This window comes from Nycticebus coucang, chromosome 2 (assembly GCF_027406575.1).
Source record: "Nycticebus coucang isolate mNycCou1 chromosome 2, mNycCou1.pri, whole genome shotgun sequence".
Classification (NCBI taxonomy): Eukaryota; Metazoa; Chordata; class Mammalia; order Primates; family Lorisidae; genus Nycticebus; species Nycticebus coucang.
This window is the reverse complement of record NC_069781.1, coordinates 46,373,497-46,397,385: the sequence shown is the minus strand read 5'-3', so window position 1 is coordinate 46,397,385 and position 23,889 is coordinate 46,373,497. Positions and strand designations below refer to the sequence as shown.

General features: G+C 40.7%; 1 protein-coding gene and 1 pseudogene across 1 annotated transcript in view; one reads left to right on the top strand and one right to left on the bottom strand.

The window, feature by feature from the left end:
* Window positions 1-23,889, bottom strand: part of RIGI (RNA sensor RIG-I) — a 55,531-nt gene that overhangs the window by 13,883 nt on the left and 17,759 nt on the right. Inside the window, exons 4-14 of the mRNA XM_053571015.1 lie at window positions 23,068-23,215; window positions 21,658-21,780; window positions 19,596-19,703; window positions 19,034-19,187; window positions 18,265-18,523; window positions 15,994-16,156; window positions 14,426-14,530; window positions 8,768-8,925; window positions 7,349-7,484; window positions 5,013-5,161; window positions 2,287-2,377 (exon numbers count right to left, since the gene is read on the bottom strand). Of these exons, the coding sequence (XP_053426990.1) occupies window positions 2,287-2,377; window positions 5,013-5,161; window positions 7,349-7,484; window positions 8,768-8,925; window positions 14,426-14,530; window positions 15,994-16,156; window positions 18,265-18,523; window positions 19,034-19,187; window positions 19,596-19,703; window positions 21,658-21,780; window positions 23,068-23,215 (1,594 nt within the window). The remainder of the gene's footprint in view (window positions 1-2,286; window positions 2,378-5,012; window positions 5,162-7,348; window positions 7,485-8,767; window positions 8,926-14,425; window positions 14,531-15,993; window positions 16,157-18,264; window positions 18,524-19,033; window positions 19,188-19,595; window positions 19,704-21,657; window positions 21,781-23,067; window positions 23,216-23,889) is intronic.
* LOC128571292 (glyceraldehyde-3-phosphate dehydrogenase-like) lies at window positions 9,631-10,728 on the top strand (annotated as a pseudogene).

The window sequence follows — 23,889 nt, the reverse complement described above, 5'->3', positions numbered from 1 at the left end:
CTATCAGTTTTGGCAGGTTGGGTAAGAACAATGTCTGGCACAGGGTAAGTTCTAAATAAATGTTGTAGAATGGGTGGAAGTATAAATGAACAAACAAATAAGAAAATATTTTCCAAGTGCCTATTTGGGGGGGGATAACAAAGTTTAGAAATCAAGTTGAACTCATGCTGGAGTCAGACTGCAGAGAACTTTGAATTCCAACTACAAGAATTCAGTGTTGAATGTAATTTGGGAAGTCCACTTTTTTGTTGTTGTTTGTTTTTTTTAGAGACAGAGTCTTACTTTGTCACCCTCAGCAGAGTGCCGTGGCATCACAGCTCACAGCAACCTCCAGCTCTTGGGCTTAGGCTATTCTCTTGCCTTGGCCTCCCAGGTAGCTGGGACTACAGGCATCTGCCACAACACCTGGCTATCTTTTTGTTGCAGTTTGGCCAGAGCCAGGTTCAAACCCTCCATTCTCGATATATGGGACTGGCTCCCTACTCACTGAGCCACAGGCGCCACCCTGGAAAGTCCACATTTTAAGATATGAATCTACTTTTCATATTTATTAAGTTTAAAAATTGCATGAAGGGGAGCTGGAAAATATTCTTCTTAGTAAAGTATCTCAGGAATGGAAAAAAAATATCCAATGTATTCAGTACTACCATGAAACCAATTTATAATCACTCACACTCGCATATGAAAAATGAAACACAACTATAGCCTAGGATGAAGGAGGGAAGGGGAGGGAGTGAGGAGGGCAGGGGGGTGGGTTGACAGAGGGAGAGTTAGTAGAGGGAACACACCTACGGAGCACATTGTAAGTACAAGTTGGATCTATCAGATGTAGAACACAAATGTCTTAATGCTGTAATTGGGTAAATGAGGTGAAAGCTATGTTGATTCGTAGGATGTAAGCACTGCAATTTGTACAAATAATCAACTCATCGAATCCCATAATGGCATAAATGTATTTATGATCTATGTACAAATGACTTGATAAAAAAAAAAAAAAAAAGAATAGGCCCGGGGAGGGTTGCTTATTATAAACAACACTAAATAGGAAGACCAGAGTTAGAACCTGTCCCTGCCAGTCACTGAGAACCTCGGGATGAGAGCTGGCCTCCTGAGATCCTCCCAGATGGTAAAAGAAGCAGCCTTTCATCCTTTGACCACACTCATTAGATTTCAGGATTGTCCATTTAGAACTTTTAATTGTAAAATATATAATACAAAAGTTGCAATTTAAAGAATAACAATAAAATAGAAACAGAACGTTTATTTCTATTTTCAGTTAATCTTAATCTATTGGTTGAGAATTTGGTCAGGAGAGTGATGTGCTTAAATAGGACTAAAAAATCTTTGGCTTTGTCTACAGGATGTGTGAGATGTGTCTCCAGGGAATGAGACTAGAGTGGTTTTGGTATTTGAGCATTATGATGGCCTTTTCACATGTTGACTTGTCGAGGCTAATTAGTTGCCAATTATTCATGCAGGTGCTGCTGTGAAGAGATTTTGCAGATGTGATTAAAATCCCTAATCAGTTGACTTTAAACTAAATCAAAAGTTAATTCATTCTAGGAGGGCCTGACCGAATCAGGTAAGCCTTTTGAAAAAGGGCTCAACTACTATGAAGCTAAATTATAGCTTTCACATGAAGGCTATAACCCAACTATCGCACAAGACTATGAGGAAAGGGCCAAGGAAGGGGAAGGGAGGGGGGAGGTTAGAGTAGAGGGAGGGTAATGGGTGGGGCCACACCTACAGTGCATCTTAGAATAGGTACAGGAGAAACTTACTAAAGGCAGAATACAAATGTCTACATACAATAACTAAGAAAATGCCATGAAGGCTACGTTGAACAGTTTGATGAGAATATTTCACATTGTATATGAAACCAACACATTGTACCCCTTGATTAATGTACACAGCTGTGACTTAACAATAAAAAATAAATAAAATAAAATAAAAAAAAAGAAAGAAAGAGGGCTCAAGCCTTCCCTGAGCTCAAAGACTCCTAACAGTTCAGGTCTATGAGGTTCCTGGTTCCTGATCTTCCTTTCCTGACTACCTGTCCTATAGACTTCAGACTTGCTTTGCCAGATTAATTATGTAAGCAAATTCCCTGTAAGAAATCTGTGTGTGTATTTAAATATACATAAACACACACACCATATACATGTATAATCTCCTACTTGTTTTGCTTCTCTGACTGAACTCTGATGCAAGTATTAAAAAAGAATTGGAATATACTATATTTTTACATATACAATATACTATATCTAATTCACTATATACTCATACCTATGTTCTGATTTGTTTTGCAACGTCCAGTCAATATGTCAGGTTTTAGAAAGCTGAGTTTAGAATTTCCTTCAATCCATTTCTTTAAAGCCTAAAAATGAAAAGCAATTATCAGTTGGACACTACTCGTAAACACATTTGCATTCATTCAATATTAAAATATATGCAAAAGACAAAAAAAGAAAAAAGTTAGTATACATACAGTTTTCAGACTGATGAATCTGAGAGAGAAAGCTTCTTGGTAATTCAACTCTATGCAATAATTAATTATAATGATATAGATCTTTATCACCTGATTAAATAAGACAATTGTACAGATTAAACTTTTCTTTTTACTAAGAAAAAAGCAAAGTTCAGAACAGTGGCCATATAGAATTAATAAGTGACTTCAACAAGACTGTAGGACATAAGATCAATGATCTCTGCCTCCTGTATTCAGAACCTGTGTAATTCTCTGCCCTGAGTGTGAACTGGACTTTTAACTTGCTTCTAATGAATAAAATATGACAGAAGTGATAGGACATCATTTTCAAGATGAAGTTATAACTGTAGCTTCCATATTAAACATTCTTTCTCAATCTCTGGGCTAGGGGAACCTAGCTGCCAGGCTGCGAGGCAGCCCTGTGGAGAGGCCCGCATGAATGAAGTCAAATGCACTTCTGCCAATAGCTAAGTTAGGTGGGCTTGGAAGCTGTGTGGTGATGGAAGCTGTGGCCAACACTTTCATTGCAGCCTCATGAGAGCCTTTCAGTCAGAAACACCCAGCTGTTTTAGATTCTTGACCCATAGATATTATAATAAATGTTTGTCATTTCCAGACACTAAGTTTTAGGGTAATTTGTTACTTAGCAGTAGATAACTAATACAGAAGCCCTATAAATGAAGAGAGATACTATGGTCATGGATTGCAAGACTTGATATTGTTAAGATGTCATTTCTCCCCAATTTTATCTATAGATTCAATAAAATCTCAGCATACTTTTTCATGGATGTGAACAAGCTGACTTTAAAATTTATATGGAAAGGCAAAGAAACAAAGCTTAAAAATAACTTTTAAAAATATTGGAGGCTCTCTCTATAAAATAAATCCTGTCTTACTACTGGGGGGAAAAATTGGAGGACTCATACTGTCCTATTTCAAGACTTACTATAAAGCTGTAATAATCAAGACAGTGTGATATGGGTTTAAAGATATATGTATAAACCAGCAAAACAGAGAATCCGGAAATAAATCCATGTAAATATAGTCAACTGAATTTTTAAAAAATTACAAGGGCAATTCCATGAACAGTCTCATCAATATACAGTACTGGAACAACAGGATGTCCATATACGAAAAGAAAAAAAAAACAAAAACGCATCTCAACCCATACCTCACACCTTATATAAAAGTTAATTCAAAATCGATTGTAGAGTGCCAGAGCATCAACCTAGTTCACAACAACCTCAAACTCTTGGACTCAAGAAATCCTCTTGCCTCAGCCTTCCTAGTAGCTAGAACTACTAGGAAGAGGCCGCACCCAGCCAGAATGCAGAACTATTTGTGACCTTAGGTAAGCAAAGAGTTTTCAGATATAATACCACAGGCAAAAATCCATGAAAGAAAAAATTGGTAATAACTTTGTCAAAGCTTAAAATCTGCAAAAGATACTGTTAAGAGAATAAAAAGGCAAGCCACAAACCAGAAGAAAATATTTGCAAAATACATTTCTAACAGATGACTTTACTGTCAGAATATAAAAAGAACTCTCAAAGGCCAGGCCCGGTGGCTCACAGCTGTAATCCTAACACTCTGGGAGGCTAAGGTGGGAGGATCTCTTGAGTGCAGGATTTTGAGACTATCCCAAGCAAGAGTAAGACTCCGTTTCTACTAAAAACAGAAAAATTAGCTGGGCATTGTAACAAACACCCAGTCCCAGCTACTCAGGAGGCTGAGACAATAGATGGCTTGAACTCAGGAGCTGGAGGTTGCTGTGAGCTAGGCCGATACCATGGCACTCTAGCCTGAGTAACAGAGTAAGACTGTCTAAAGAAAAAAAATTCTCAAAAACTGATAAAAAAAATGATAAACCAATTTTAAAATAAGCAGATCTGAACAGACACCTCACAGATATAGAGCAGATATAGATAGCTAATAAGTATATGACAGATGCTCAGTCACAGTAAACATTAATGAAATGCAGATTAAAATCCTAGAGAGAGATGCTATTATATATGCATAGAATGGCTAAAATTTAAAAATTTGAAAAAAGGACAAACTACATGCTCGATAGGTATCAAGACTTAGAATCTATAATGATTAAGACAGTGGAGTATTAGTGTAAGAATAAACATAGCTACTTGGAACAGAATAGAGAACCCACACATACATGGATTCTTTTTTTTTTTTTTGAGACAGATCCTCAAGCTTTCGCCCTGGGTAGAGTGCTGTGGCATCACAGCTCACAGCAACCTCTAACTCCTGGGATCAAGTGATTCTCCTGCCTCCACCTCCAAGTAGCTGGGACTACAGGCGCCCCCACAATGTCCAGCTATTTTTTGGTTGCAGCTGTCATTGTTTGGCAGGCCCGGGCTGAATTCAAACCCGCCAACTCAGGTGTATGTGGCTGGCACCTTAGCCGCTTGAGCCACAGGTGCAGAGCATACATGGATTCTTAAGAGAGGGCAATCATTTCAGTGAATGGCCCTGAGACAATTTGTTACCCACAAGCAGAAAGCAAGCTTACATCCACAAGTGCTCTGGTTTTCACAAAGAGAATGGTTCTTGTCTCTGGGTTTAAGTGGTACTCTTCCTGTAGGATGAAGCAGAGGTCTTCAAGTTTAGGGTTTTCATTGCTGGGATCCATAGAAACAGTTTCTAGTTCCTGCAGCTTTTCTGCAAATGGGGGACATTTTACAGAGGGCTTATAAATTTTAAAATTTAGAACACACCGTGACTTATAGTTATAGTTTAAGCCATTAATATCGCAATCAACTTAATTTGGTACAATCTTTTTAGAAGATAATTTGGCAATATCTATCAAAACATAAAACTCACACAACCTTTAACCCAATGATTTCACATCTAGGAATTTTAGACATAGTTATAGTTAGAAAATTATAGACAAGAACTCCAAAGTTGTTCATTGTACTATTGTTCAGAATATAAAAGAAAAATACAAAACAACCTAAGTGCCCAGTAATAGGGAAATAATTCAATACATTGTGGGCTATGCATTTCATGTTAATACAATGTATCTGTTAAAATTAATAAGAAAGCTATGTACATGTTAATATGAAAAAACTCAAAGATATTTTAAGGTTTAAAAAAAGTCAAGGTATGGAATGGTGTATTCAGTGTGTCCTGATCTAATATGTATATAAAGTTATAAAACAATGGTGTGCTGGAACCAGGTCATACCAGGTTATGAAAGTCAATTGTTAAATTCAAGAATTGTGTGAGATTTTAAATATAGTTGTTATTAAAAATTCAATTATATAAACTTGTAATTCAATAACATATTAAAAACATATAAAAATAGCCAAAACTCATTTTCTAATTAGTTTATTACTTTTTACTATTATCTATGCTCTTGAAGTTGTTTATACCCCTTGTATCTGTATGGTAGAAATGCTGTAGAAAGAATAATTTGCTATTGTTTATCTCTTTTTAACGCTAGTTAAATGATATCATATTAGTGGTCTGAAATTGATTATAGCGAAAATAAATACCATGGAGGTTAAAAAAACACTAAAAATCTGCTTCATTTATTATTTTGTTGACAATTTAAACTTATGTAAGTGGGCTCAGCACCTGTAGCACAGTGGTTAGGGTGCCGGCCACATACACCCTAGTTGGCAGGTCCAAACCTGGCCTGGGCCAGCTCACCAATAATGACAACTGCAACAAAAAATAGCCAGGCGTTGTGGCGGGTGCCTGTAGTCCCAGCTACTTGGGAGGCTGAGGCAAGAGAATAACTTGAGCCCAAGAGTTTGAAGTTGCTGTGAGTTGTGACACCACAGCAGTCTACTGAGGGTGACATAGTGAGCCTTTGTCTCAAAAAAAAAAAAAATAAAGGTATGTAAGTGATAGGAAAAAACACAGATTAAATTTAGCTATTACATTGTCACCAGTACCAAAAAGTGAGAAAATATTCTTTCAATTTTTGAAAATTAGTATATAATTCAGCAACAAGTTGCTCATATTGTTGACAAATAAGTGCCAACATACATCTTCATTGTTTCATTTTCATTTAATTATTACGTTAATGAAAATTATATGCCAACATTCATATCAAAATTGTACTTGTCAGGGGCAATGTTTGGTTGACTATGGATACATGAGTTCTGCAAAAACCACCAAAAGCATTCTATGAGAATCAATTGGCTATATGGAATTTATAATAAAGATTATTGTATTGTTATTAATTATTTGTAACTCATGTATTATATCCATCTTGTATATAAATAAAATTTATAATAAATTTCTGTACATACATATGCATATAAGCTGATTGTTAAATATTTACCAGCACTCTACCAGTTACATATATGTATAGTAAATGCTTAATATATAGGCCAAAAAAAATTTAGTAGTGAGTGTGTTTGTGTAAAGGAATTTAAGAGAGGGAGCAGGAAAATTTTTTTGTTTAATATCTTTATTTTGTGTTAGTAATATGGGAGCAGTGAAATTATAGCCCATTTTTGGTTTTCTCTTCATTCAGAAGTACATATAAATTATAGTCTAAATATTGAACACTTTTTTGTATTTTTTAAATCTTTATAGAATTACTAAAAGTTAAACAAAAAGAATGCTACTATCCATAAACTATATGGGAAGTACCCTTTGCAAATACTACTATTTTTCCTTCTTTTAAATAAGAAATGGTATAAGCAACAGAATCTTTCCATAGGTACTAGATTTTACTAAAGCTAAATAACCCTACCATCTATAATATCTTCTTAAACCCAGGACAACAACTCCCTTAGCATGGCCAAACTTAGGGTACGATAACTACATTACATGTTTGCATTGCCGTTCCAGTCACCAAACTCCCCTTCCCCTTCTGAAAATAACACCCACCTTCAAATCTCCTAGTAAGATCTTGCTCAATCTCATCAAATCCTGCTGCTCTGACGTTGCTGAAGAAGTCTTTCAAGTAATCCAGAGCATCTTTAATTCGTGCATGTTCACTGATAATCAGGGCATCGTTATATTTCTGTTTAAAATAAAAATTAGGTTTCAATGTGGTTCCAATCTCTAATGTATTCACTGAACTTAAGTTCAATTAGCTGTGCTTAAGCAATTCATTTTAAGAAAACTTTCTCGAAACTATTCCAATTTAGTTTTTTAAGATAAATGGCCCCTAACAATTCCATAATAAAACTTTTGAACCAAATACTGTTTTTTAAAAAAAATCTCAATTAGATAGAAACATTAATTAGTTACAATCACTTTGGATTTTTGAATTCTACCTTAGAAAAGAAAGATTAGATGAAAAACATATCAAAGATTTAAAAATAACAAAAGCAAATCAACTTTCGCCATCAACCCGCCTCATAATTCAGACATGCAACTAATTTTTATACATATGAAGCCATCACTAAATTGTAAATGAACCTTTCACAGCAATGGCTCTGACCATCTACACCAGATATTCAATTAAGCTACTTATAATTCCACAAATGGATGCTAATTATATGAATTTTTAAATATTTTCAATGGTGTGATAAGCAGAGATGATAGCTGTTACTGTTGTTCCTTAACTTCTTGGTCAAGCAGGGACCCTACATTTCTTAGCATGGGACTTTATCAAAGGTAAGAAAACATATACTTCCAGAAATGGCAGCAGGACCCACTGATTGAACTTTAAAGGTGGCTGTCACTGGTCATGTATCGAGAAGAACGTTCTCTCATCATGACCCAGTTTGTCCACTCATATCAATTACGGGAAGACTGGAGGCATGGCAGGGAATCTGAGTCTCTGTTTCATCACAGTTCCCTCCAGTGTCAAGTTTCTGAAAGCAAACTGAGATGATGCTGAATGGGGCAATTTTTGGAGTGTGCTTCCTAAGGAACTTCCTGGTAAGGCTCCTAAGTGAGTTCCTGGGGACACAGTGCAAAGGTGACATTTTCTCAGCTGCCACTCCTGGTAGGTATAACTCAAATACACTTTTCTTTTCTTTTTTTTTTTCTTTTTTTGAGACAGTCTCACTATGTCGCCCTCGGTTGAGTGCTGTGGCGTCACAGCTCACAGCAACCTCAAACTCTTGGGCAATTCTTAAGCAATTCTCTTGCCTCAGCCTCCCAAGGAGCTAGAACTACAGGTGGCCACCAGAATGCCTGGCTATTTTTTTCTTTTTTGTTGCAGTTGTCATTGTTGTTTAGCTGGCCCAGGGCCCATTGTTGTTTAGCTGGCGCCTTGGTGCATGTGGCAGGCACCATAACCACTGTGGTACAGGCGCCGAGCCACAAATACACTTTTCAAAAGAAGAAACATACCCGCAAATGGGAAGTATACAAAAACAGTGCTTTACAAATCCTGCTCTCTTCATCTCTGTCTGGCATCCGAAACACCGTACACGCTTTCTGAACTGTATTAATCCATTGTTCATATTTCTGTGTTCCAAATTCCCTGTTTTGAATTGGAAATAAGGTTTCTGGAAAACAAAAAAGTTTTAGACTGTGTCATATGGTCAGTCATTTAGGTTGTAAATATGCCTCCCCCTCTAATTTTCTGTCTTACCGTCTATAAAGAGGGCATTCCTCCTGAAATGGTCTGTTTTAAGAGTGTATCTCTGTGTGTCTATAATTGTTTCCTGAGCACTTACTGTGTACCAAAGATCAGAGTGCCTTATATTCATAATTTCATTTAATTTTCCTGATCACACAAGATAGACATCACATCTTATAGATGAGGAAACTGAAGTTCAGAAAAGCCAAGTAATTTACCCGAAGTCATACAGCAAGTACATGGAGAGGAGGCAGGAATTCAAACCTAGATGTGTCGGATACCCAAGCTCTACTGGCTCTATGAGCTGACAACTACAACAGCCCAGAGGTGAAACAATGGATTTGAGAAAACACACTCTGCTGAAAAATGAAGCAGCAATGAGTAAAAATAATAGGTCTCAAGAGCTTTATCAGATGAGAATATATAAAAGCAGGAGATTCCGGACTTGGCACAGCCTAGGCCATCTGCTCTCTGGACCAATATTCACAGGGCCAAGCATGGAAGAGGGGCTGATAAGATACTTGTTAGGGATGCATCTGGTATGCGCATCCTGAGCTATGCCTCAGCTGTTTGGTTCAAAACTGGCATGTCTGGCTCTCTGGTCCTCCCGTTTGTCAGACAGCCGCTTCTTCTAGTGCAGCGCCAGCCGCATCCCCGAGGCACCATGGTGAAAGTGAAGGTCAGAATAAGTGGCTTTGGTCGTATTGGACACCTGGTCACCAGGGCTGCTTTTAACTCTGGCAAAGTGGATACTGTCGCCATCAATGACCCCTTCATTGACCTCGACTGCATGGTCTACATGTTTCAGTATGATTCCACCCATGGCAAATTCCTTGGCACAGTCAAGGCTGAGAACGGGAAGGTTGTCATCAATGGAAATCCCATAACCATCTTCCAGGAGCGAGATCCCACCAAAATCAAATGGGGTGAGGCAGGCGCAGAGTATGTTGTAGAGTCCACTGGTGTCTTCACCACCATGGAGGAGGCTGGGGCTCACCTACAGTGGGGGTGCCAAAAGGGTCGTCATTCTGCCCCTTCTGCTTATGCCCCCAGGTTTGTGATGGGTGTGAACCACGAGAAGTATGAAAACAGCCTCTGCATTGTCAGCAATGCCTCCTGCACCACCAACTCTTAGCCCCCTTGGCTAAGGTCATCCATGACAACTTCGGCATTGTGGAGGGACTCGTGACCACAGTCCATGCCATCACTGCCACCCAGAAGACTGTGGATGGCCCCTCTGGGAAGTTGTGGCGTGATGGTCGCGGGGCTCTCCAGAACATCATCCCTGCCTCAACTGGCACAGACAAGGCTGTGGGCAAGGTCATCCCTGAGCTGAATGGGAAGCTTACTGGCATGGCCTTCCGGGTACCCACTGCCAACGTGTCGTGGATCTCACCTGCCGTCTAGAGAAGGCTGCCAAATACGATGATATCAAGAAGGTAGTGAAGCAGGCATCAGAGGGCCCCCTCAAGGGCATCCTGGGTTACACCGAGCACCAGGTCGTCTCCTCTGACTTCAGCGGTGGACACCATTCTTCCACCTTTGATGCTGCGGCTGGCATTGCTCTCAACGACCACTTTGTCAAACTCATTGCCTGGTATGATGAATTTGGCTACAGCAACAGGGGTGGTGGATCTTATGGCCCACATGGCCTCCAAGGAGTAAGAACCCCCAGACCACAAGCCCCAGCCAGAGCACGAGAGGAAGAGAAAGGCCCCTAGCTGCTGGGGTGCCCCTGCCTACTCAGTCCCCCACCTCACTGAGATCTCCCCTCAACAGTTTCCACACCAGACCCCCTCAAGAACAAGAGGGGCCTAAGGAGCCCCACCTTGTCATGTAATGTCAATAAAGTTCCCTGAATTCAGAAAAAAAAAAAAAAACTGGCATATCTGCTGTGGTCCAGGGTCTGTGCAGGGCGCAGGGGATGAGAGGGGAGGAGGGCGTGGCCCTGCTCGTCTATTGTGGTCCAGGGTCTGCGCAGGGCACGGAGGATGGAAAGGAGAGGAGGGCACTGCCCTGCTCTCAGCAGCTCAGTCCATGACTTCTCTCCTATCAGTTCTCTGGGCTCCCCAGGAAAAGCACAGTACAGTGAAGTTCACAGGCAAGAGCTATACTTCCAGATTAAATTTCTCCTCCCACCTATTCGCTTTTAATAAAAGGAACAAAGAAGGCCCCAAAGCAGTAATATTAACATGATTCTTCCCTAAGCCCGCCAACAATGAGGTGGCCAGCAATAAAGATAAACCAACAAGTATTTACTGAACTTAGGTGTGAAAATCACCCAAGCGATTTGGAAATGAGTAACTGATAAGATTTGGACTTGTGGAAAATGTAGAGCCAGGGTACAGAGGTGGGCAGAGTTAGAGAGTAGAAACCCATGTGGCTCCATCACCAACTCTCCATCCTCCTGCCACTTCCCTAATTTGGACCACTTCACTATGTTCCTGGATAACATGACAACCTCCTAACTGTCTCTCTATACTTCTTGCCTTCCCCAGCCAGAAGGTAGAGGGGGTTTCCAAATTTGCAGATGAAAAACTAAGCCACAAAAGCCTTCAAGTAGATTCCTCCAGCCAAACCCTGCCCAGGCTCCCAGGTGCCTCCTCTGTGATCTGGCCTCTGCTGGGTTCTGACCCTCAGGCTCCCAGGTGCCTCCTCTGTGATCTGGCCTCTGCTGGGTTCTGACCCTCAGGCTCCCGGGTGCCTCCTCTGTGATCTGGCCTCTGCTGGGTTCTGACCCTCAGGCTCCCGGGTGCCTCCTCTGTGATCTGGCCTCTGCTGGGTTCTGACCCTCAGGCTCCCAGGTGCCTCCTCTGTGATCTGGCCTCTGCTGGGTTCTGACCCTCAGGCTCCCAGGTGCCTCCTCTGTGATCTGGCCTCTGCTGGGTTCTGACCCTCAGGCTCCCAGGTGCCTCCTCTGTGATCTGGCCTCTGCTGGGTTCTGACCCTCAGGCTCCCGGGTGCCTCCTCTGTGATCTGGCCTCTGCTGGGTTCTGATTCTCCAGGCTCCCGGGTGCCTCCTCTGTGATTGAACCTCTGCTGGGTTCTGATCCTCAGGCTCCCAGGTGCCTCCTCTGTGATCTGGCCTCTGCTGGGTTCTGATCCTCAGGCTCCCAGGTGCCTCCTCTGTGATCTGGCCTCTGCTGGATTCTGATTCTCCAGGCTCCCGGGTGCCTCCTCTGTGATTGAACCTCTGCTGGGTTCTGATCCTCAGGCTCCCAGGTGCCTCCTCTGTGATCTGGCCTCTGCTGGGTTCTGATCCTCAGGCTCCCAGGTGCCTCCTCTGTGATCTGGCCTCTGCTGGGTTCTGATCCTCAGGCTCCCGGGTGCCTCCTCTGTGATTGGACCTCTGCTGGGTTCTGACCCTCAGGCTCCCGGGTGCCTCCTCTGTGATCTGGCCTCTGCTGGTTCTGACCCTCAGGCTCCCGGGTGCCTCCTCTGTGATCTGGCCTCTGCTGGATTCTGATTCTCCAGGCTCCCGGGTGCCTCCTCTGTGATTGGACCTCTGCTGGGTTCTGATCCTCAGGCTCCCAGGTGCCTCCTCTGTGATCTGGCCTCTGCTGGGTTCTGATCCTCAGGCTCCCAGGTGCCTCCTCTGTGATCAGGCCTCTGCTGGGTTCTGACCCTCAGGCTCCCAGGTGCCTCTTCTGTGATCTGGCCTCTGCTGAGTTCTGATCCTCACCTCCAGTGGGTCCTCTTTTTGCATTCCACAGGCCTAACAGAAGCCTCCACCTGCTCTGTTGTCTCCTGGCCTTTGCACATGTTGTTCCCTCTGCCTGGAATATACCTTATCACCACCACTACCCATCCCCAGCTGCTTTATTATTATCTAATTTTGACTTTACGATTAGACTGGAAATGCCATGAAGGCAGGGGCTGTGTCTCAGGGTTGAGGCTGCATTCCCACCACCTCATGCATCTCCTAGCTCTGAATGAATAAATGAATGAACTTGTTTAAGGAACCACTAAATCAAAAGATTCAAGAAGGAAAGCAGCAGAAGACAAAATGGGAAAGCTAAGTAGAAACAAATTGTTCATGCAGAGTTCAGACTGCCAGGTTAGAGAGTGTAAAGATGACCCTATAGCAAAAGGTTTTAAGCAAGATATTAAAATGATAAAACTGATATTCAAGCAGACTAACCAATTAATGGGGGGTTAAATGGAAGAGAAAATGGAGATAGGCAAAGCAGTCAGAGGCGCTAGAACAGGTCCTAAATTAATTCTTGTGGGAAGAAAACAAAAAAGCAAAATAAGTATGGGAGAAGTAGAGACATTGTGAGGTGGCCTGCAGACATCACAAAGTCCACATCTCCAAAACTCCCCACTGTCATACACACAGATGCCCAAGCCAGAGGCCCAGGAGGATGTCACCTCCCGCGTCCCCCTCGCACTGCCACCCAAATCCACTAGCCACCGGGTCCTAACCCTCCAGCGGGAAGCCTCTCGCATGTGCCTTCTGCCTTCTCCAGCCCACCTCCATGCCTGTTTGGCCCTCTTCATTCGCTGGAATCTTTATCACATCACTCATCAGTTTAAAACTTTCAGTTTTTTCCCACTGCTTTTAGGATAAAATTCAAACCCAGGTTGCCTACCAGGCCCTTCACTGTCTGCCCCAGTGCTCACTCCCTTCCGCTACTCACAGGTTAGGATTATCATGAAACGCTTGCAACTCCTGCAACCCCCGTGCTCCTTTTCCCTCTATGCCTGCTGTCCTTTCACCCTCATGTGATGTCTCCTTCTTAATGTGGCTGACTTCCCCAAGACGTGAGTGTCTGAGCAATCAACACAGCTGGAAGGCCCTCGCTGCAGCCCACGTGTGCTCCCCAGCACCCAGTGTCTGACTGCCCCACTGCATGGGAACTATTCTCACTGGATTCCCATTATTTGATGGAGTTCCTTGAGGACAGGAACTATGTCTTTAATCTTAGTATTTCCATTACCTCGCGTAGTTCCTAGAGCAATAAATATGAATAAATGATGAATGAATTGAAAGGAGAAGAACAGAACTTGGTGACTGTGTGAGGGAGTTTCAAAAGAAAAAAAAAAAATATATATATATATATATATCAAAACTCACCCCTAGGTTTTCAATTAGCAGAGGAATGGAGGTTTCATTCATATAAACAGGGAAATCAGGACGGAGAACTGATTTGGAAGCTCGAGCAAGTGATAAACTGATTTAAATATAGTATTTTTCAAGTGTGAGTGTCCAGATGAACTTATTTTGGATTTAAAAGGGAAAGAAAAAAAAAACAAGAGAGAACAAAGGAGGACTCATAAGGCTGCAAAATAACCTATAATCAAAAAAGTCAACCCTTGGATATGGTCTTGACATCGTCTGAACTGAGGAGAATGAAAACAGACACTAGTGAACAATACACAGCTATTCCCAAGAGGAGAGGATACAATCATGAGCTTGATCTCACCGAGCTCTCTACAGACGCTCCTTGCCAGACTCTCTGTCTCCCTCATCAGCTGGGATGTGATGCATTTAAATGGATCAGTAGTCCGTGACTCCACTTTCCTGAAATCTAGAGCCATCAAAAGAAAGTGAGTATTTTTCAAGGACAGATTGTAGTTCAAAGTAGATATCTCCAAACTTTTCTCTGCCTTTTTTACTTCCTCTGTAAAACCTGAGGGCCCAAGCTCACTGACAGGTGGTCTAAATGATATAACAAGTGCTCAAAAAACCTCACAACAGCTCCCTCTTGCTTCTGTGTTGATTCATCCATCTTTCATGGTCAGGTCTCATCCAGCTTTTCACTCCATCTCTCCTGTCAGCTCTGCCTGACGAGGTTGGAATCCTTCCTTAGCCACATTCTGAGCTGTGATACTCTCTCTCCCTACCCAACCTCCCAAGAGGGTTCACGCGGATCCTACCGTTTACTATTGTATTCCTTCAGCAGAAACTTATTGCCTGGCATGTGCCATGTTCTACATATAGACATCTGAAAAGAAGATGCTCCACGTGTAGAGTGCTGTGTTCTTAAAGGGGAGAAAGACACATGGCCAAATGGCCACAGCAGAGTTCTGTAATGTATGTGCAAGGTGTCAGAAGCACAGGGAAAGGAATATCTAAGTCTTCTGGAGGAGTCAGTGTTGTAAATATAGAAGCAGAAGGAAGGAGGCAAGAGCAGTCAGGTCTGAAGGACAGCGTGGACGAAAGCTCAGAGACAGAAGCTTAAGGATATGTTTGCAGAGCCTTGCAGAATACATCTCTGGGTTTATGAGACATGGGAGGAAATAAAGTTCAGAAAGCTGGAGGAACTGGATTTCCCATGTGATGCCAAAAAGTTGAGATTGGGTACCTTCTTTAAACTCTTTTTTTTTTTTTTTTTTTTTTTTGTAGAGACAGAGTCTCACTGTACCGCCCTCGGGTAGAGTGCCGTGGCATCACAGCTCACAGCAACCTCTAACTCTTGGGCTTATATGATTCTCCCGCCTCAGCCTCCCGAGCAGCTGGGACTACAGGCCTTCTTTAAACTCTTTATGGGCAGCCCCTTAAATGGAACTTCATCGCAGCCCTTCCTATTTTGTGTGTTTTTCTGCCTTAGACTCACACGGTCACGTGCTACTCAGCAAGGATGAGGTCATAGGTATCTTCCATACCCCTCTTCCTTGCACTGTTACTGTAATAAACATCTGCTAGTCAATCTTACAGAAAAATCATATTCTAATCTTTTGAGGAGAGATATGAATTTAGATCATTCCATTTCAATTAAAATGATGGGATACATATTCAGAGAGTGATGATCACATGGGTACAGAGCATAGGCAAGAGCTCTCTACGGGCCATATCGGAGGTTCATCCGTTGCTTGGGGAGAGGGCTCAGTTGGGGAAAGAGGCTGGAAGTGTGACTGTTTTCCAAGTTTGGGAACGTATCTTCTGCCAAACAGAGGTCAAATGACGTTCAGTGTTCACCTAGATGGCTCTGAAGTAGGGGTAGCAGAGAGTAACAACATTCCAAAGGGTTTGTCACTGGATGCCACTTACACTTTTGGGGTTTATAAACAATTTGCTCCAGTTCCTCCAAGTTGTCTTTGACCGTCACTATCTCTGATACATCAAGAGCAGCACACAGTCTGCAGATATAATCCATGGCTTCATCTGTGTTTTTGGCATCCCCGACACCAACTGAGGCAGTCAACCCAATAACCTGTGAAGAAGCATTCCAAATCCTGAGATGTCTGAGAAATAGTAAGACTTTTCCCCACACACACACCCAACACGTAACTCTTTCCTAAAGTTGGGTCTTCAGACTAAGAACAATCTTTTTTTTCTGACATTCTCTATGACATGGCTAAAAGAAAGGTCCCCATTAGGTAAAGTATTGGGACCTAAAGAAAGGTCCCCATTAGATAAAGCATTGAATAAACCCAAGAGTCATAACTTAACCAGCTGAACACTAATTAGCATGCAAACCAAGACAGGAAAACCCAGGGCTTGTCTTTTCTCTACCCCCGTGTCCCTCACAGTGTGGAGAACAACATACTATGAAAAGTAAAGGGCATTAAATCAGAAACACTTCCACTCCAATCTCAGCCACGTCACATTGGCTGTGTGTCCTTGGACAATTGTTTTCGACTCTCGGTGAAGCTGGGAAGCAACAGCTATTTAAAAAGGTAGCCTTAACCAGTGTGATGAAAATGTGTCAAACGGTCTATAAAACCAGCGTATGGTGCCCCATGATCGCATTAATGTACACAGCTATGATTTAATAAAAAAAAATATGAAAACAAAACAAAACAAAAATTATAAAACACATCCTAATTAGTCACATATCTCTTAATACACTTAGTGTGATTTGATTTTTAGGTTTTATATTATATAAATAAACTCTTTAAGCAGGGAAAAATAAATAAATAAATAAATAAATAAATAAATAAATAAATAAATAAATAAAAAGGTAGCTGTGTGGATTCAGTAAGATAACATCTGCAAAAAAATTATCTTAATGATCACTTAATAAATATTCATTTCTTCCTCCAAAGGCCACTCAATAATTATTGAATAACTGACTAATCAGCAAGGAATCTAGTCAACCACCAATTTTATGCTAACAGAAAAAGCTCTAAGAAATGTAATTGCTACGGAAGGGCACTTTCTTATCTGTGGGTACCATACTGAATTTCTTTTAACTTGCACTTCCTAAATGGGTAATTATTAAGGCTGGAGAACTTTATACAAGTGTGCTAAGCAATATGCCATAATTTATGGCTTCCAACCTTATTTGGGGCCCCAATAAAAGCAAATGATTCTTCAGTGTATTCTTCTCAGTTCTCATTTCAAATCCTCTCCTCAAGATTCCTGCCCATTCCTACACTGACTGATTCTCAGCCAATGATCTGCCTCTCCTGCACTCAATAGAAAAGAGAGGTTGGGCGGCACCTGTGGCTCAAAGGGGTGGGGTGCTGGTCCCATCTGCAGGAGGTGGTGGGTTCAAACCCAGCCCTGGCCAAAAAAACACAAATAAATAAATAAATAAAAAAGAAAAGAGAGGTTATACACCAAGGATCCTCACCCCCTCCTTCCCCCATCTAAGAACTACCCTCTAAATTGACTCTTCTCATACCTCCTTGTTTCTGAACACACCAAAAAATAATGTTTGCGCTTCCCTTCCATCCTCCTCCATCTGCCTGCCTACTTGTCCCGTTCCCTCTGGGAATCTTGCTCCATGCTCCTTCTCTCCCACCCCACCTTGCCCACTGCTATCTCCTATCTCATACTCTATACACAAGTCATATTGAAGAGCTTCAAGATTCTGGAGCACCACAAGCTCTTTCGGTACCTCTGGACACATAACGTCCTCTTACAGAAAACCAGCCACTATCCTTCTGGCTGCCTACTACTAGTTTTTGCCTAACTCGACTTCAATTAGGTTTCATCTTACTTCCACAGCACACTTAGGAGTGCGTTACTTACGTTCCAAATGTGCCGTGTGCCCACCTCCACAGCATACTAGCATGAAAAACTGTGGCCTAACCTTTCTAAATCTGGGTCCCCATGAAACTGAAGCTGTTTGAGGCCAAGGACGATGTCTTTTTACCTTTGTAATCCCAGTGTCTAACACAGTGCATGGTACATGAGGGCACATGAGACATACTTGTTAGGTGAATGAGTGAATGAATAAAATCAAAAACAGTGAGTAGTGTAATAAGGACTTAGAACCTGAGAAGGACATCCTCAGCATAGCCACAAGAGTAAGTAAATAGGATTTAGAAAGATGATAGCTCTTCTGAGGAGGCTATCTGCCTCTGGAGATACCTGAGGTAGTGGGTCTGAAGATTCTCCAAGTTTCTGATCTAGATAATTGAACATGATCATATTGTATGGGTGTTGTTTACTGGTGTTATGGCATTCATCAAATATCATCAAAGTAAAGACAGAAAGTGATGGAATAGTTCTATTTTTAAGATTGTTCACAAGAATCTGTGGCGTTAAGAAGATGATGTCATTATTTTCAACAATCTGTTCCACTGGGGCATTTTCAGCTGTTGCTCCAGAAATGCCTGCAACTCTGTACCTGGAAAATGACAAAAATTCCCTTTCACCAACCACAAATAAAAATACTAGATCATTAGATCAGAATTAAGTTTTCTCCTTAAGTCTAAAAGGAATATAGCTGTAGATAAGTCCTCAGCACAGAGCCTGACAATAAGTCATTACTAAATGCAATCTAGTTATAATTTACAGTAGTATACAGTATACTAATTCTTTCAGATCACTCTGAGAAAAGAGTGCTTAATACTATCAAATAAGTTATAAAATCATTAAAGAAGTTAAATGTGTCACTAAAACATCCCTTAAGTAATTTATTCCCTGTACAAGAGCAAACAAGGGGAGTTTAGGAAGGATTTCTGGTATATCTAAATAAAAAGACTCGAATCCATGAAGTTATTACATCTAGATTATACATATAAAAGCTGACTCTACTATAAAATATTTTTAATCATGGCTTTTCAAAAACAAAACAGAAAACACATCAATTACGTGAAGCTAGAGAAAAATAAGTTAGATCAACTGTTATACCTACCCAAGTCTTTCAAAATACTTTGAGAACACGGATTTCTGCTGTTCATACACTGGGATTTGATTAGCAAAAAAAACAACCTTTCCTCTTTGTCCTTGTGAAAATTTTTTAAGATGATCTTCACATATAAGAAGTGAAACAAAGGTTTTTCCACAACCTTTTAACGTGTGAAAAAAAAGAAAACATGTAACTAATATTGTATTAGATATTGCTCCAGAAACATACTTATTTTGGCTCTTTTAATACCACTGGGCTGACTCATAAATTGATAATTTAGTTGGTAAACAATTACAGAATTTAAACTAAGACTAAAAAATATCAAGCTATCGGGTAACATGCAAACAACCAGGACCCTAAAGCAAGGTAATCAAGGGCACTTTCTTTCCCTTCTCATGTCCCTTACAATATGTTGAGATTATATTAAACAAGACAGTTTTCTCAAAAGACAAATGGAACAAGGAAAAAACTAAAATTTGCCCTTGCTGTCCAGTGTTTAACAAAAGAAAAAAAATAGGGAGGAAGCACACAGAGAAACGAACTATGTAAGTAATGGCAGCTGGCTTACCGGTAGGAGCACATATTATTGTGTTTTTTCCTTTCTTAGCAGGCAAAGCAAGCTCTAGCTGGTAATTTCTTGGTTTAAATGGGCTGTACAAGTCAGTATGAGATACTTCTGCAATACAAAAGGAACCAAATTAGCAAATAGTTACTGCTGTGAAGAATCCTACCAATAGCTTTAGCCCAATGGATACAAATTCCAACTCTAGCAAGAAGGGCCTCTGGGAGAAAGTTTAGAATACTGTGTCTTGTTAACCATTCCCGTCCTCCACTGATATGACTATAGAGTTCTCTCAGTGACAAAATGTCCTTGGCAAGAAGAGAAAAACAAACAAAAAAGCTTTCTTAAAAAATCATGGAAGCCTAATCATAAAGTAAAAATGGCCCAATTCAGGGTAAGACAAGATGGCCACCAGTTAAAGGCAATGCTATACAGAGCAGGACAGCAACAAATCCTTTCAAGATCTTTGAAGAAAACCAAACTGTACTAGATGCTCAAAACATTGTCTTATTAAGGAGAAACCATTCTTTGTAATTCTTCAGGCTCTCAAATGGCATTTTCCCTCAACATGACCAGAACTTTTTTTTTTTTTTTTACTCCTGATTCCTTTGCCCTCTACACTAATCTGCACTGTTTTGTTTGTTTATTTGTTTGTTTGTTTCAAGACAGTCTCACTGGGTAGAGTGCTGTGGCATCCAGCCCACGAATCTGCATTCTGTCTCTATGGATTTGCCTATTCTGGACATCTGGTATAATGTAATACAATATGTATTCTTTTTTAATGTAATACAATATGTATTCTTTTTTTTTTGCAGTTTTTGACCGGGGCTGGGCATGAACCTGCCACCCTCCGGTATACAGGGCCGGCACCCGACTCCTTTGAGCCACAGGCACCACCTACAATATGTATTCTTTTGTGACTGATTTCTTTCACTTAGCACTTTTTCAAAGTTCATCCGGATTGTAGCATGTGTCAATATATCTAATTTTTAATGACAGTAATATTTTATTCTATGTATATGCATTTTAATGCATTCATCAGTTGATGGACAGTTGGGTTGTTTCCACTTTTTGACTATTAGGAATAATGCTTCTATGGACACTTATGTACGCATTTTTGTGTACTCATATGTTTTAAATTCTCTTGAGTATGTGGGTGTGCAGAACTTTCAAAAAGAATAACCATAGAGGCTTTATCTCAATAACAAATAAACATATAAACATTTAGAGCTACAAAAACCTTTAGAAATTGTGTAGTGAATCTAACCTGCCCATTTTAAAGAAACAGAATTTCTAAAAAGTCAAGTCAACCTCACTTAGAAGACAAGTAAGGCGCTTTACTTGTCAGAAAGTTTAGAGCAACTTACATTCATTGTTTTATTCAGGAATGACCAAACCCTGTATCATTCAATTACAGAAGTCATCTGTCAATGTTCTTTTCATGAAGTTATCCCCAAATCATATTTTTCTCATTTTTCTTCTAATATTACACATTATCAATCCTAATTTCCTCCCTGTTATAAGTAACTTTTTATTATGGCATATTATGCAACTTTCTGGTCTCCTCATAAAACAGTCATGAAAACATGCTTCAAGAAGCCAAAGGAGGCCGTACAGGGCCACAGCTAACTAATAGTGTCTCTGTGTGAACAAGAAAAGGGCGCTCCTGTTGGGACACGAGCCCTCAGAGCACTGTCTGGCAAACGCCAGCAGCTGGATCTCAGCCCCTACACTTAGCCTCTCATTCGGGCACATCCACATAGTACACTGACTTCAGCCCAGGGGTCTTAAGAGGAAATTGAGCAAATGGTTCACACATAGAAGCACTTCTTTAGAAAGAAAAGCTGATTTGGGATTTTATAGATATTGAGTTTCTGAGAGGAAAAAAAAAATAGCAGAAACAACAGCTACAGAAGGAGAGACTATTTCTAATTATAGAAAAAGTATCTGTTTTAACAAATTCTTCCTCAATTTTCTTCAAAAACCTTTTCACAAGGTTATGACTTTTGGCACTGCAAAACACGTCCCCACACTGAGTACCTGAAAAAGAACAAACGATGCCAGGTACCTGAAGGTGAAGGTGAATCCTGACTAAGATTCCTGTACTCTGGTTCTTCCTGGTAGAAAATCTGTACTTCCGAAGTTTCAATGTCGTCATCCTCAAGATCTTTAACTTCAAAATCTTTTCCACCTTCATGAGACCAACAAACATCTTACAATCTTAAAATAATCTGATTTTAGCTTCAATGGTGAAAGCCCCACTAAGAGGTCATAACACTAACATTTAAAACTTCCATTAGGATTTTTCACAACTACTCGCGTTTGACTTTTAAAATAAAGAATAATTTTAAGATTTAAATCTTAATTTGGAGTTCGAACTCCAGTGTCATTTAGGACTATATTATTCGAAGTGTGGCACCAGCAACTTCAAGGGTTTATTTGAAATGCCAGTCTTGAGCCACTACTGAATCAGAATCTGCATCGTAACAAGGTCTCCAAGGGATTCACATGCACCAGAAAGAAGTAAGATTTAGCAGTCATTCATGTCTTCCACTTTTGGCTGATTTTTTTTTTTTAGGCAGAGTCTCACTCTGCTGCCCAGGAGAGAGTGCCATGGCATTAGCCTAGCTCACAGCAACTTTAAACTCCTGAATTCAAGTGATCTTCCTGCTTCAACCTCCCAAGTAACTAATACTATAGGCGCTCACCACAACACCTAGTTAATTTTTCTATTTTTAGTAGAGTCAAGGGTTCACTCTTGCACTCAAACTCCAGAGCTCAAGTAATCTTCCCGCCTCCACTTATCAGAGTGCTAGGATTACAGGTCTGAGATACCACATCCAGCCTTTGGCTAACTCTTGACCCAAGAAATCAGATGTTTATAAAGGCATGTTTTTGTAACAACTTATGATCTAAAGAAGCCTGAACAAAGCTAAGAGTAGACACTGAGTCTGCCAAAGTCAGCCATTAAAACAATGCTCTGAAAAGATGCTGGCTTCAAGAAACCAAATGATGGCTCAGACATTTAATCACAGCAAATTCTTCTTTCACTTCTCTCTGGTTCATTTCCAGATGGCTTCTAAGTGAAAGAACCAGACAATATTATGATCCTACTCTGAAAAGCACCTCTGACTCTAGAATTCTCATGCTATTTCTCTGATGATCTAAACTCAGACTGGGAGCTTAGATTTTGTCTCCCCAAATCCTATGGGCCAGATGGGCTAATTCTGGATGGGAACAGTTTGCCCTGGTCCATTTTTAGGGACTAATTCCATGGGCAAGTATATGCCCCCTCTCAGAACCCAGCTTCATGCTGTTTTTATTAGAGATGAAGCCCTAATAATCTGAAGGGAAAATGACTCGGATAGTAAGTAAAAGATGGTTAGAAATGAGGGAAGCCCTAAGCCTTGAAGAGGGCACGGCATGTTCTCAGACCCTCCCCCTGACCCCTTCAGGGCTCTTCCTAGGAATATCCTACCTTCATCTATAATCCATAGTTCACTGAATTTGTTCTGTTCTTTCTCCAAAGCAAGTTTCAAAGTTTTGGGCCAATTCTCCTTGTCAGATCTGAGAAGGCATTCCACCATTTTCTCTGCACCTGCCATCATCCCTTTATTGGAGCAAACCTAAGTAAGGCAACTGCAGTTTATTGATCAACTATTTCAAAAGTTTTCCCTTTATCAGTTTTTACTGAAGAAATTTCAGTTCATATACTATCTCATTTAAAATAATAGTACCATATGGTTCACTGGGTCTTCTTCACTGAATATTTCTACCTCATTCAACAGTTTCTTCTTCTTTTTTTTTGAGACAGAGTCTCACTATGTCACCCTGGGTAGACTGCCATGGCATCACAGCTCACAGCAACCTCACTCTTGGGCTTAAGCGATTCTCTTGCCTTAGCCTACCAAGTAGCTGGGACTACAGGTGCCCGCCACAATGCCCACATGATTTTTTGTTGTTGTTGCAGTTGTCATCATTGTTGTTTAGCTGGCCCAGGCTGGGTTCAAACCCACCAGCCTTGGTGTATGTGGCTGGCACCATAACCACTGTGCTATGGGTGCTAAGCCCAACAAACAGATTCTTAAAATACTCTTTCCTTCATCCTTGTCCTTTACACATGATGTCACTATGTCAAGCCAAGCCTTGTCACCTCTGAGTTCTAATATCTGTCATCATCAGCAATATTAGGAAAATAATTCATTTGATAACTATTCACAATATGGATATATGGCATACAGCAATATTTGGAAGCGTGTAACAAAATATTAACAAATGGGTTTGTTCATGGTAGAGGTAT